Source organism: Vicugna pacos, chromosome 27, assembly GCF_048564905.1.
Source record: "Vicugna pacos chromosome 27, VicPac4, whole genome shotgun sequence".
NCBI classification, from domain to species: Eukaryota; Metazoa; Chordata; class Mammalia; order Artiodactyla; family Camelidae; genus Vicugna; species Vicugna pacos.
Window position 1 is genome coordinate 6086282 of NC_133013.1, and position 13208 is coordinate 6099489.

General features: G+C 57.0%; 2 protein-coding genes across 5 annotated transcripts in view; one reads left to right on the forward strand and one right to left on the reverse strand.

Moving 5' to 3' along the window:
• Positions 1 to 3093, forward strand: part of APBA2 (amyloid beta precursor protein binding family A member 2) — a 174970-nt gene extending 171877 nt beyond the window's left edge. For all 3 annotated transcript variants that reach the window (XM_072950667.1, XM_072950666.1, XM_072950668.1), the window contains one exon: positions 1921 to 3093. In XM_072950667.1, coding sequence (XP_072806768.1) covers positions 1921 to 1992 — 72 coding nt within the window. In that variant the 3' untranslated portion in view covers positions 1993 to 3093. The remainder of the gene's footprint in view (positions 1 to 1920) is intronic.
• A 959-nt stretch (positions 3094 to 4052) lies between these two features.
• ENTREP2 (endosomal transmembrane epsin interactor 2) overlaps positions 4053 to 13208 on the reverse strand; it is a 275220-nt gene continuing 266064 nt past the window's right edge. For both annotated transcript variants that reach the window (XM_072950670.1, XM_072950669.1), the window contains 3 exons: positions 9543 to 9761; positions 8013 to 8087; positions 4053 to 7111 (listed from right to left, as the gene is read on the reverse strand). In XM_072950670.1, the coding sequence (XP_072806771.1) occupies positions 6789 to 7111; positions 8013 to 8087; positions 9543 to 9761 (617 nt within the window). In that variant the 3' untranslated portion in view covers positions 4053 to 6788. The remainder of the gene's footprint in view (positions 7112 to 8012; positions 8088 to 9542; positions 9762 to 13208) is intronic.

Sequence of the window (13208 nt, forward strand, 5' to 3'; positions counted from 1 at the left end):
GATGGGGTGCTGTCTTCTGAGGGCCTTCAGATCATGTCTGGTCAGATCCCCTTTCCTGGGACTGCATTGCCCTACTTGGTGTCTGTGAAACTCCCAGACCTGGGGGAGGAGGCCTGTTTCCCTGCATGGGTGGGAGCAGGTGACTCTAGAGGGAGAGGGGCCAGGTAGACACCATTGACTTCCTTCTACAAATGGCTTCAAAGAAAGGGAAATCCAGTTTCCTAAGTAGAAGCTTCGAAATGGTTGACCTGCTGGAGCCAACAGTCTCATACCTACCAAGGAATCACTCAGGTGGGGGAGCCGGGCTGGGAGCAGGGGAAATGTTTCCAACTCTTCAGACCTGAGAGGAATTGCTATTCAGAGAGGCTCGAATGTAGGCTAAGGGTGTGAACATCCCTTCAGCCTGGCTGTGTTGCTGGTGATTAGGTTCTCGTCTGGTTGCAGAAAGAATTCAGAGAGGAGACACAGAGGTTAAGACAGTAAAGTGAGGATTTATTAAGGGATAGGACGCTCTCAAGGGGAGAGTGGGCAGACTCAGGTGAGCAGCTGCTCTAAGTTTCTTTGGCAAGCTGGTTTTATAGGGTGTGAAAATGAATGGGCAGGATATTCATTGGGGAGAGAAGAGTTTGGGGTCATATTCCCTGATTTTCATCCTAGCCCCACCTTCTGGAGGGGAAGAGGGATTTTTGTCCTTATTTAGTCTGGGTCAGAAGTGTCACAGCATCAGTGCATGCTGGGTACTTCTAATCCGCAAGACTGATTTTATTGTAATGAGGGTATAATGAGCAAAAGGTTCCATTTGGAGACTGGAGATTCCTGCCTTTCCCCACCTTTTTTTGTCGACCTCCAGGACTCTTGTCACCCCAAGTTGTGTGTTATCAGTCCCAAGGTTCCTACTTTTCTCTGTCTGCCAAGGGACCCATGTTTATGTGATGTAGGGTTTCCTGCCATTTGTCCCTGTGTCCTCTCCTCTTTTGCCTAGTTTCTGCCATTTGGCCTGTGTCCTCCTTCCTCTACTCACATCTAGCTGTCTGCCTGCTCTAACAGCTGAACCTTACACTTGACCAGCTAGTCCTGGGGGGAGAATGTCTGCACTTTCCATCAAGCATCCCTGAGCACATTTGAAACATGAGCCACTGATCAACAAGATCTCATGTTTTGACACGCCTTGGGGAGGGGGGGTTTCAGACTGAGGAATTAAAGAATGAATCTTCTGATGGATGAAGCCATCCCAGGCTGATGAAAGAGCTGAAATCTAAATTGATCAAACCAATCCTGGTGTTGAGCACAGGTAGGGAGTCTGTGTGGTCAGATGAGGCTGGAGACCTGCTTGCCTGAGGAAGGGCTGGCCTGAGGGATGGCCGTGCCCCCAGCAGTCTCTCCCTGGGCACTGGAGGTCTGCCGGGCCACCTCCTTGGGATTTGGGGTGTGTGCCCCACACGGTCGGCCTCCCTGGGGAGTGGTTTTGGTGCTTTGCTTGTGTGCCTGCCTTCTGGCGCCAGGAAGTGAGGCCAGACCCAAAGTGTGTGTGGGGGGGGGCTCGAGGCCCCATACCCCAGCACATGTACTTTGTGTGTGAGCCTCTGATTCCCAGTGTGGTTTCTAAGGAGGCCAGGGCACCCCTGCCTGTCCCCAGCTCAGTGGGAAAACTGTCATCACGTGAAAAGTCCAATTTTTCACACCCCTGGTGTCAGCTCCAGCTGAAGGGAAACCAGCACTGGACTGTGTGTAAAACCCCCTGCAGATCTGGTGGGGTGCCCAGGTGAGTCCCCAGGTCAGGCAGGTCACGCTGCCTTCGCTCTGAGCGCAGGGCCTTCACACAGGAAATGCTCGGAGGGTTTGCATCCAGCCACATCGAGGGGAGGGAGCGGGGAGAGGCGGAGGCAGGAAGCCGGGCCAGCCCCTCTCTCTTGTTGACAGATCCACATGAAGACCATGCCAGCCGCCATGTTCAGGCTCCTCACAGGCCAGGAGACCCCGCTCTACATCTAGGCTGACCGCCTGCACCCCGAGGAGCGGGAGCCGGACCCAGGACCTGACCCAGACCCCAGAGCCCCCAAGGACCCGGGCTCCCCAGAAGGCCATGTCCTCACCACCCACTTTTTTTTTTGGACCCAGAGGGGTACGTCTTTACCCAAGGAGGGTCACAGGAACCCATCTTCGTGGAACAATCGAGTATTTTGGCATGTCCTGAATTTTCTCGTGGCAGGCAGGGTTTAACTGTACCTCTGCGTGCTATGGAGTCTTCCCTTCCTGGAGCCGTGGAGGGTGAACGTGGCTGCTTCCAGATGTGGCCACAAACGTGAAGGGAGCCGCTCGAAGGCAGCGAGCTCTGGGGGGCAGTGGCGATGCCCTCACTGGGGCTCTGGGGTCCCTCAGGGACAGCAGTGGCCCAGACGGGCTGCTTTGGTGCGAGCGTGGGCAGTCAGCTCTCAGGATGTGACTTGTAATGACAGTGAGGAATGTGTGACTGGATGTCACAAGCAAAGAGCCGTTCCTGAGTGAAATAAAGGGTGATGGCCACACCCTCAAACCTCCACTTTTATTTAGACAACATCACTCGTTTGATTTTTACTGATGACAGGCCGTTCTTCAGACGTGAGGGCTCTTGGATGCCTGTGACCACCTGCTCTCCTGTGCTCGCCTGTCCCTTGATTGCTGGGGACGTCCCTGGGCGGCAGCCTCCTCCGGGGACGAGGAGAGCAGCCTGGTGCCGGCCCTCCAGTCACAGTCCCCATCTACAGACACGCAGCCACACGTGTGCTCCCCGCTCGGAAGCAAGACCCACACCAGGAAGGTCGGCGCCTGCCGTGCCGGACGCCCCCGCGGGCAGCACTGGCGCTTGTAGACCCGGCGTGCCGTAGTCTGGTTCCGCCCACCGGAGGAGCTCAGTGTGAACCAACGTCACTCTGTCCGGAAGTCTCTTTTTTTGGCCCAGGCCTTGAAGAATACACTGTGACTTAAGAAGCCTTACCTTGCAGTAACTCAAGCTTTAGGATTACTGTATTCGAGGAGTGACCTGTGTGTTGCATGCAGCCGACCTTAGGAAGACTCGCTGATCTCACTAATAAACCCGGAGTCATGATGAAAAGATGCTCTTGTGGCTGGTTTGTTAACAGAGAGGCGGACACCCAGCCTTCCTCGAATGCCCTACTTCACAGCCTGGCTCTGGGAGGGGGCCTGACGCCCCCCTCCTGGGTCTGTGGGCTCCTGCCCTACCCACCCCATCTCTGGAGGGGACAGGCTTCCAACCACTTGAATAAGGGAGTCTCCTGGTTTAAAGGTGAATCACCTCTGGGAGACGGTGTGAGTCCGGATGCTGGCTCCGTGTTCCAGCACCGCTCCTTACCTGTGGGTACTGAATAGTCTGTCTTGCAAAGTAACAGGACTCGGCAGCGTTGCCATCACTGATTTGACTCTGGCCACCGTCTTGGTCCCGGCATCTCCTGCTGTGGGAGACGGGGTGAAGGTGGGCTTTGGTCGGAAGCCCTTGGGGTGGGGGCTTGCCAGCGTGTTAGCTGGGGCCCCTTCTCTGGCCGACCCACAGGCCCCACACTGGGAGCTACTAGCAGGGTGGCTCACAGCCCAGGGTAATGAGAAGGAACGTCCCAGGAGTAAGAGCTGGGGGGAAGGGCCTCGGGTCAGGGGCGCCCAGGGGACAGCCCTGCAGTGCCCGGAACGATCAGGGGAACGGGCTCTGGAGGGGCATCCACGGCCAGCAAGTGACATGGGGGCAGCTGTCAGTCAAATGACACACACACTGAAAAATCAACAGTAAAGCCAGATTTCCTCACAGAAGGCTGGGACGTGTCGCGTGGAGGGACGGCTGGTGACCAGGGTCAGTGGGACCTACCTGCGTCTGGGCGCCTACCCGCTCTCCCTCATGCCCCCAGGGCCTGACCGTCTCCAGAAGGACACCAGGAAATACACGGTCCACGGGAGGCCCAGGCTCGCTGGCCGCCCAGCCTGAGCCCACCCTCAGGACCCGGCCACCGGCGGTGCACACGGCTCTCAGCTTCCATCGGTTCCAAGGAAACCTCGGAGACACAGGGGCCAGAAATAATTTTTATTAAAACACTGACCATTATGAAAACACCTTGAGGTACATTAAATAAATACGACCTTCCAGTTGTACAAACAGGCTTGAAAACAATTTCCTATAAATTCTGCCTTCAGGGCAGCATCTGTAAATCAATACAGCTGAGGGGAAAAAACATTCATTTGAAGTAAGCTTCCTTTCGTGTGGTTTGTTACAGGCGTTGAATTGGTATCCTTGTGGCCAGCTGCAGGAGACTTGAAGTCCTCGTGCAGGATAAGCTCCCCACATTTGCCCCAGAGTTGGGGTCCAGAGCGCCTGCATCTTAGCATCCTGGTACACCCAGGCAGGGGTCAAATGGCAGTGTCCTGTCCGGAGAGCTCTGGCCCCAGGCTGAGCCGGCCCTCTTCGTGTCCTGGGAGGCGTCAGGGAAAGCACACTGTCTGGGGCTCCTAGTCCCCAGCGTCCACTTGGCAGAGCAGGGATGGAGGTACCGGCCCCTTCCCAGGGCCGCTAACTGGCACCTTTCCTGGAAGCTAGGAGCCTGGGCCCTGCTGGAGCCAACGTGGGCCGCACAGGGGCCCTGAGAGGGTGGGCAGAAGGTTTTAGCCCAGTGGCAGAGAATTGGATACAGCTCCCTCACCGCCAGCAGTTTCTAGGAGAGCAAACACAAAACTGAGTGGGAGGCCGTATGTGGGGCCGGCGCCCACACATGTCCGGGACGAGAGGGCTTCGGGCCAGAGCACCACCTGCACCGAGTGGACGCGCGGGCCGGGGCGGGTCCCCGGAGACAGAGGACACTGTCCTTCTGCAGGAAGGGAAGCACAGGACACAGAGCACCAGACTGGGCTCCTGGAGGTCACTCGCCCCGCTGCAGTGACAGCTGTGATGCTTACGAGGTGGGGGATGTGAGCATGGGCCTCACTTGAGGTGCATTCACGTCTTGAGACCTGCAGGCTCAGCCCAGGGACCCCGCTGGGTGAAGCCAACACACAGGTGAGCCCCCTGCGGCCCGCTGCGCTCTGGCTTCCTCCCCAGAGACACCTGATGCAGAGACCAGGGTGCCGGGCCATTAATGCCTTGCCGGGAGGCTCAGGAGGCCACCTGAAAAACCATCAGTTCACTTTACCTGCAAAGAGAGTCGCTCTGCAGAGAGAGGGCGCTCAGAAGCCCTCGGTTGAGAAAAATGAGAGAACAGTTTCTGTCTTATAGTCTGGATGAAGTGCTCATAGATTCATCTCTGGGACGTCTCTAGTGGACGCGTTCTGGCTGTCATCACAAGCCTGGTTTGTGTCTGTCCAGCTCTCTCACCTCTGGGAGGCAGTGACCACTGATGGCATCAGTGCAGCGAAGTGCTGGCAGCTGACAGTCCCCGCAGGCTCCCTACCCCAGCTCCCAGGGGCTCCCCTGGCATCTGGGCTGGAAACACCCCTACCACCCCTTTTCTGCTCCAGGGTCACACAGACACACCCCCGGCACACTGGCTATAGTGTGGTGTAGCCCCTGGACTGCTGGATGCCCAGCAGTGGGGTGACCTGCCTGGCCCCCCCCCCCGCGCCTCCCCCCTCGATTCGGGCTGACGGGTTTTCAGTTGGGAACTGTGGCCTCTGGGCTGCCGGGCCCAATGCAGGGGCCACAGGCCACAGCTCAGGGTCGCAGCTAAGGTATCCTTACAGTTGCAGAAAGTTCTCCAGGACAGCACTGCTCCAGGGCCATCGTGAGGAAGCAGCTGCTGCGGAGGTGGCCAGAACAGGGGGGCTGGGGACCGGGAAGGTCAAAGCACCCAAGCTGCTGCTGCTGGAGAGGCCAGGCCGGCCGAGGGGCCTCCTGCAACCCCGGCTTGGTGGGCTTCACAGAGAGAAGTGCTTTATGACTGGCATCCTCCCTGGCACGTGTGCCCGCGGCCCCCAGCTGGGGAAGGGACACTCCAGGTCGTCAGAGACCTGCTCTCTTGGGAGGTGCCCAGACCACCACCCAGCAAGGCTGAGCTGGGAGGGCGGATGCGGGGAGGGCCCCGGGCTTGCACAGCGGCTGACGTCAGGGGCAAACCACCCCTGACAGGGCTCCGTGCTGACCAGGTCAAGAGACGGACGACAGAGAGACAGGGAGGAAGCAGGGACGGTGCCCTTGGGGGAGGCAAGGAGCAGAAGACAAGGTGACAGGGGTCCCTCAGAGCCCCCAGCCACCCCCGTCCGCCTCCCACGGTGGCGGGGCAGAACAGAGTCCCCCACTGTCCTTCTGTTCACATGGGGCCCTGTCGCCCTGCGGGCAGAAGGCTGGGCTCAGGCTGTCATCTGCGCTAGAATTTCTTTATAAAGTCAGCCTCTGAGAAAGGGGTGACCTCGGAGCAACAGGAAGCAACCGAGTCTCATTCCTTGATGTCCTTGAGTCACTTAAACACTCAACTACCTCGGGGTGGGGGGGTCCTGCTCTTTGACAGCCACGGTGTAGAAGATGCTTCAGTTTCCTTAATTACTTGAGTGTCATCTGTCACTGGGAGTTTGAGGTGCCACGTGCCAACAAAACCAAAGAAGTTGCAGGGGGCTCGAGAAAGTCATTTGCTGTGTCCCTGGGACAGGCAGGAAGAATCACCTCCAGGACACCACTGATGGGATCCTGCCACGGAGGGAACAGCTGTCCCACCCGAACCACCCCAGATGCTCCCAGACAGCAGCTCCTCCCCACAGGCCCGTGCCCCGGCAGGGACCCCAACACCAGGCCTGTCCTCTCCACGCCCAGACCTGCAGTGCCCTCACAGCTGCTCCAGGACGCGGGCGCTGAGGACAGCCTCCTCCACGTGGCGCTCCTCGCGGGGGATGGCCGATCGGGCGGAGCCCACCACGTGCCGCACCTCAGTGGGCAGGGCACAGCTGGCATGTTCCAAGAACTTAGCCACCAAAACCCTAGTGTCCGCGTAGGCCTTGCTGTCCACTAAAGGGTGCGGCCGCTCTTTGGAGACCGTCTGTAAGGCCTCTGGCTTTAACCGCTGGCCCGCTTTCCAGGCATCTGGCTCCCCGGGGGGTGAGAGCTGGTGCCCACCGACACAGGCAGCCGTGAAAGAATGAGACAGGGAAGCTACAAACCAAGGGAGAAGACATGGTCTGAAGACAACCGAGACAAAGCAGAGGGCAGCCATCCAGCACATTCTCTGAGCAAACACAAGGATGCCGGGAGTAGCCCTCAGCCGAGGTCTCCGTGTCCCCAGACTGCAGAGGGGCTGCAGCCTCCCAGGGCCGCAGGGCTGGAAGGCGAGATTGGAAGCAGGCTGGTGAGGGCGGGGTGGGGACAGGGCAGGGGTCTCCATCCGTTCGCCTCTCTGTTGAAACTCCAAGCTCGCAAGGAGGTGTCCCTTTCCAGCCTTCCCCAGATCAATGCCTTTCACCCTCATGGGCCTGGTGGCATCAGAGACGAGTCTGCCTTTAGACCAGAGCCAGGGGTGGCAGAGGGACGAGAGCCGCTCCCCCGAATCGAGGGCAGACAGCAGCCACCTCTCACGCGGCAGCAGAGCTCCGAGGTCCAGGGCCCCGTGCCCCAGAATGAACCCTCCGGGTAAGCTGACTCCAGGCAGTCCGCTGGGCCCGACCCGCCCAGGCCCAGATATGACCCAGCTTGTATGACCCGCATTTCAAGTCACACCGAGGAAACACATTCCGTCTGGGTGGTCTGGGGGTTTAGGGCGGCAGCGAGCAAGATTGGCCATTAAGCATGAGAAACTGCAAACTCAACAGGGGAGCCCCCTCCCCTGAACACAGAATCTCAGAAATACAGTGAAACAAGCAGCCACATGGGCGTTAAATGACTTGTACCATGACACATCCCGCAGAGAAGGCAGGCAGGCCAGAGTGTCCACGTGCCTGGGGCAGTGGCGGGGTGCTGTGAGGGGCTGGATGGAGACCCAGGCAGCCGAGGACCACTAGTCACCCCCTCTACCCTGGCACCATGGTTATCAAAAGGTTTCAGAAAAGGAGTGTCTCACCAGTCCCCAGGGCAGCCCGGGACAGGCCCGCCTCCAGGTCCTGGCAGTGGGAGGGGGTGTGCGCCGAGGCATCGCCTTGAGCAGAAAGAGAAATCAGTTAACACAGGGATGGGAGGAGGAACCCCTGATAGCCCCGGAGTAACCCTCCTGCGGCTCAGAAGTAGATGGAGATGCGAGACCAGCAAGTGGAAAACTCCTGAACGTAAGCAAGCCCAAGCCCAGCTGGCACCCAGCAGGGACCTCAGCGCGGGCCCGGCACAGGGCAGCACCACCAACAAACCTCGGGCCCCGCATCTGAATCCCTATCTGCATCCGGGGAATGAACGTGCATCCAGGGGTCTGGGACCCCAGGAGGCACGTTCTTCTGACATGTGAAACAGAAACTGTCTCACGCAATTCTCTTCAAATCCATCCCTAAAAGCTCACGGCTTGCAGCACATGAATCTCACTGAAGGGGTCAGGCCAGAGAAAGCCATCGGGGCCCGCTGGCAGAGCGTCAGCCCTGAGGGCTGACCTGTGGTACCCCGGCAGCGGCATCTTCAGGCGAAGATTCTGGTGAGGCGTGTCTGGGTAAGCTGGCAGGTGGGTGCGGGACAGGGACAGAGGGACACCAGCCAAGGAGCCACAGATGCAGAGCCCTGCATCTCCACCAGCTGCCTCGGTAGGTTCCTGGCTCCCTCCAAGGATACAATTCTCCCAGGGCACAGACAGGGTCTAATCTATTTGGGGTCCAGCTGGACAAGACTTTGGACCTGTCCAGGCACCGCGGGGCCGCTTCAGGGCTCTTTCACTTCCGCTTTATGAAGAAGTCCCCACGGCACTGGCACCACTGTCAAAGGCTCACCGACCTTTACCAGCACAAACCCACCCATCCTCTCCCTCAAAAACAGCAACCAGGAGGAGGTGGGGCCTCCAACTCCAAGATGCACAAGACCCTTTGGGGGGATGGTATGAGGTGCAAATTCCTGGACCCAGGACTCTGGGGCCGAGTGTCCCCACCCAGGGAAGACATTGCCCACTCTAACAGTTACGTGGGGCAATTCCAAGGCAGCTCCAGGCCACACCCAGAGTGCAGCCAAGGCTGCCCCCGAAGTGCTGCTGGACACACCCGTGTCCGCCTGGGGCAGTATCAGCCAGAGAACACCCACCCACCACTGTCACTGTGATGCAGCCACGCCTTACATGGCCCTGGGTCCCAGCAGAACTCTAAGCAGACCCGGGCACCTCCCACACGTCTGTACCCAGGCTAGGCCTGCAGGGGGAGCCACTAAGGCTGACTGACAGATGCCGGCTGTGGTCCCCAGACCTGCCCTAGGGCCAGCATCAGGGCTGGCTGACCCCATAGCTCTCATCACCCCAAACCTTTCACAGCCCCCACCCAAGCCCACCCCTGAAGGGCTTTGGACATTAAGATCATATTCCCCATGGGGCCCCAGGGCCTGGACTCCACTGTCGAGGGGACACTGAGGCCTTCAGTGTCCAGGGCAGGGCCGGGCACTTGGGGGACGCAGTGGGTGGGGCCCGCTGTACCTGCTGTCCTGGACATGCATGACGTGGGGTCACTGGCGGAGCGGGCCACACGCCTGGGACCCAGCCGCGCCTGCATGCCCGGAGTGGGTCGCTCAGGGGACATGTGGCCAGGGCGCGGGGCAGGCAGCGGAGTGCCAGGGGGGCCATCAGGAGATGGGCAGCTGAGGCCCGGGGCAGCAGCACCCTCGGAGGCCAGGAGGCTCGTGCTGTCGGCCGGCGCTGCAAGGCAAGGAACACAGTGTTAGCGCTGGTGCTGGGCGACCACTCGGTCACCACCCCCACAAAGGACAGCACCCGCCCGTGTGCCCATTGGAGTGGAGGGTACAAAGTGCAGCCACCTGAGTCCTCCTGAGGGGTATGAGCAGCCCACCCTCGAAACTCCAAATCTAGACACAGACAAACCCTGTAATCTTGAAGGTGTGAGAACCCTGAACAGACTGACAGCATGGTGTGTAGAAAGGATGGAGGGACCAGATGAGCCCCCAAGAATCATTTCAGGTTGGGTACAGGTCTCCACAAGAGAGTCAAAGTCGTATCTTTGAGAAACCAGCCGCATCTTCCATCCAGGGCATCCCCGGGGGGGTGATGCACAGGAAGGTGGGGGTCACAGGATGCCTGATAAGCCGGGCCAGGCGGAGAGAGGTGGGGGCTCCGAGGGGCTCTAGGGCACCCCAGCAACCCAAGACCTTGCCCACCCCACACAGGGGTTGCAGTCAGGACCCAGAGTGCAGCCCCTCCCTGGGTCAGGCAGTGGGATGTAGCCCAGCCCTGGAGATGCCAGCCTGGTCCTCAGAGCACCTGCATCACCTGGGAGTGTGCGGAGCTGCACGTCCTCAGCCCCACCCCTACTACACTCCAGGGGTGGGCCCGGCCATCGGGGTCTGAACAAGCACCCCAGGGGATTCTGATACCCCAGGTGTGAGAACTGCTGCTCTGGACCCGGGATGCTGGTCAGGCCCAGCTCTACCCCTGACTTCTCCACGGGTGGCACGTGGGATGTGGCTGGACGAGAATTTCTCTAAACAAGGTCCCTAGTGACCTGCCTGCACATCGGACTTGAGACGCGCTGCTCCCATCATCAGACTGGCTCCAGGCTCCCCTCCCCGAGGCCCCTCACAACCCCTACCCCGGCTGAAGTAGATCCTCGAGGTGAGTGGCCCTCGGGGGCCTGGGGGACACCTGGTAAGAACCACAGCGAGTGGCCCACCTGGGGGACACCTGGTAAGAACCACAGCAGCCTCAACTCCTGCAGGGCCAGGGGCTCTGGGGTCTGTTCCTACCATCCCTTCCTGTGGGTCCTGTGAAAGGCCGCTCATCTGGTCACACGTCCCGTGCCCAGGGCTTTACAGCTGACCTCCCACCTCGTCCTCAGGGTCCACCTGGTCACCCCCAGTCCACGGCCAAGGACACGTGGCTGAGAGGGTGGGGAAGAGGGTCACAGGCCACTGAGTGGGACCTGGTTGGAAGCAGCCCCCTCCTGGAGCACCCTCGCTTAGCCACTGCCCCACTGGCTACTGCTGCCCTCCCAAGAGATGCTTTGGGACAATTAGCACCATTAGTCCATCTGGAAAAACAGAAAGATGAACCAGACCTCATGTAGCACATGCAAAAAAAAAAAATCTTCAAGACAATGGATCCTTTTCGTCTCTAAGAAACCATAAGAAGAGAAAAAATAAGGGGGTAGGGTATAGCTCAAGTGGTAGAGCGCATGGTAAGCTAAGCATGCCAGTGCTTATTAGCACGCGTGAGGTCATGGGTTCAATCCCCAGTACCTCCTCTAAAAATAGATAAACCGCATTACCCTCCACCCCCCACCGAAAGAAGAAGAGAAAAAAATATCTGATACTAAATCTACAACCCTGGGGTGGAGAAAGACTTTGTAAACATGACAGAAACCATAAAGGAAAAGCTTGGTTAAGTTTGACCACAAGAAACATTGTAAACTTGTGTGCGGCTAAGGCCTCCTTCACGGGGTTTGAGAACAAAGTGCAAACTGGGGAAGGAAACTTGCCGTCAATAGGAAAAGGGTCACTCTGACATCTTCTCTCACCTTTAATGAATATTTTCCTTATAAATCTAAAAATAAAAAACCCACTGTAAAAGGAGGCAGACCTTCAAGTGAGCAATACACATTTAAAAAGGTGCTGAATCAGTCCTGCATGTCATCTGCACCAAGAATGACAATGTCCGGGGCGTCACAAACACTCTTGGTGGGTATGTGGACTCGTAACAAAACCTTCCCAGATCACGGTGTGGCCAGGACAGCCACACCTAAAATACACACTCCCCTGGACTCAACAATTTCCACTCATCAGAATTTATTCCACGGAAATAATCGGGCAGGGACTCAACACTGTATAAACGGAGAAAAGGAAACACCCTTTCCTGCGTCATTAGAAAACTGCAAACCTGGGAACTGTCACTATTCACACTATCAGAATCTTGTCAAAGTTACCCAGCAGCTCATTACAAGCCTTTTGAATAGTACTCACTCCTGCTGATTCTTCTCAGTCCCAGTTTTCTCTCTCCTACAGCTTTATCAAGGGATAACTGATACACAAACAGCCCGTACAGATTAAATGCACATAAGTCGATGAGGCTGGACACAGGCACGCACTCTGGATCGCAAGTCTCTTAATGTCAGTGAAAGCCCAATGGCTGAGCTCCTCGAGGAAACGAAGTCACGGCGAGACAACTGTGACTTAGCCCTGAAGATGTGTAGCTAACAGAAACCTCACACAGTCAGGGGGACATTACGGGAGAAGCTCTCAGCCCCAAACAGGTAACTCTCTCTTCTGTCCTCCTTCCCCCTGGGCTGTGTTGTGTGCCTACATTTTTACAGAAGTCATGTTTTTCACCTGACGGATCACAAACGTTTTTCCTAATTAATGTAATAATATATTTAGCCTGTGTAACATGTTTTCCTGAACTTTTATTAACGGACTTCACCCCCATCAGTTTCTACTTTATGACAAAATGAAAAATGTAACAACTAATCTTCATGCCTGGAGATTTGTTTGTTTGTTTGTTTGCATTACTCCCCTAGGGTGATTCCAGAAGTGTGATCACCACATCTAAAGGCAGAAGTAGTTCCGTGGCTCTTTTGCCAAAACCCTTTGCCAAAGAGATGGGCTGATTTGCAAGCTGCTAGTCAGGACTAGGCGTCCAGCCTCCCTGAGGTTTGCTAGCATCCATGGCCTCATTACTATTTTGTTATTTTAATAGGTGAAAAATAATAGCAGAATCCTGCCACCCACCCCCCCGCAAATTCTAAAGCTGATGAGCGAGTTCAGTAAGGCTGCAGGCCACAAGAGGATGCACGAGAGTGACCCACATCTGATTCAGTCAGGCACGTAAACGAACGAGGAACGTGCAGAAACCCCAAGTGAAAAATCCAGTACCATTAACAGTGACTCCAAAGAAAATGAAACACGAAACACACACACTTAACAAAACATGTCCAGGATCTGTGTTCTGAAAATGGTAACATGAAATCCACGGAGGGGCATGCTGTGTTCATGCACTGGAAGATGGCAGTTCTATCTAAATTGCTCTACAGGTTTAAGGCCATTCCTATCAAGATCCTAGCAAGGTATTTCGTAGATATAGGCAAGCTGATTCTAAAATGGACATGGGGCTTGTGGTATACAGCTCAGTGGTAGAGCG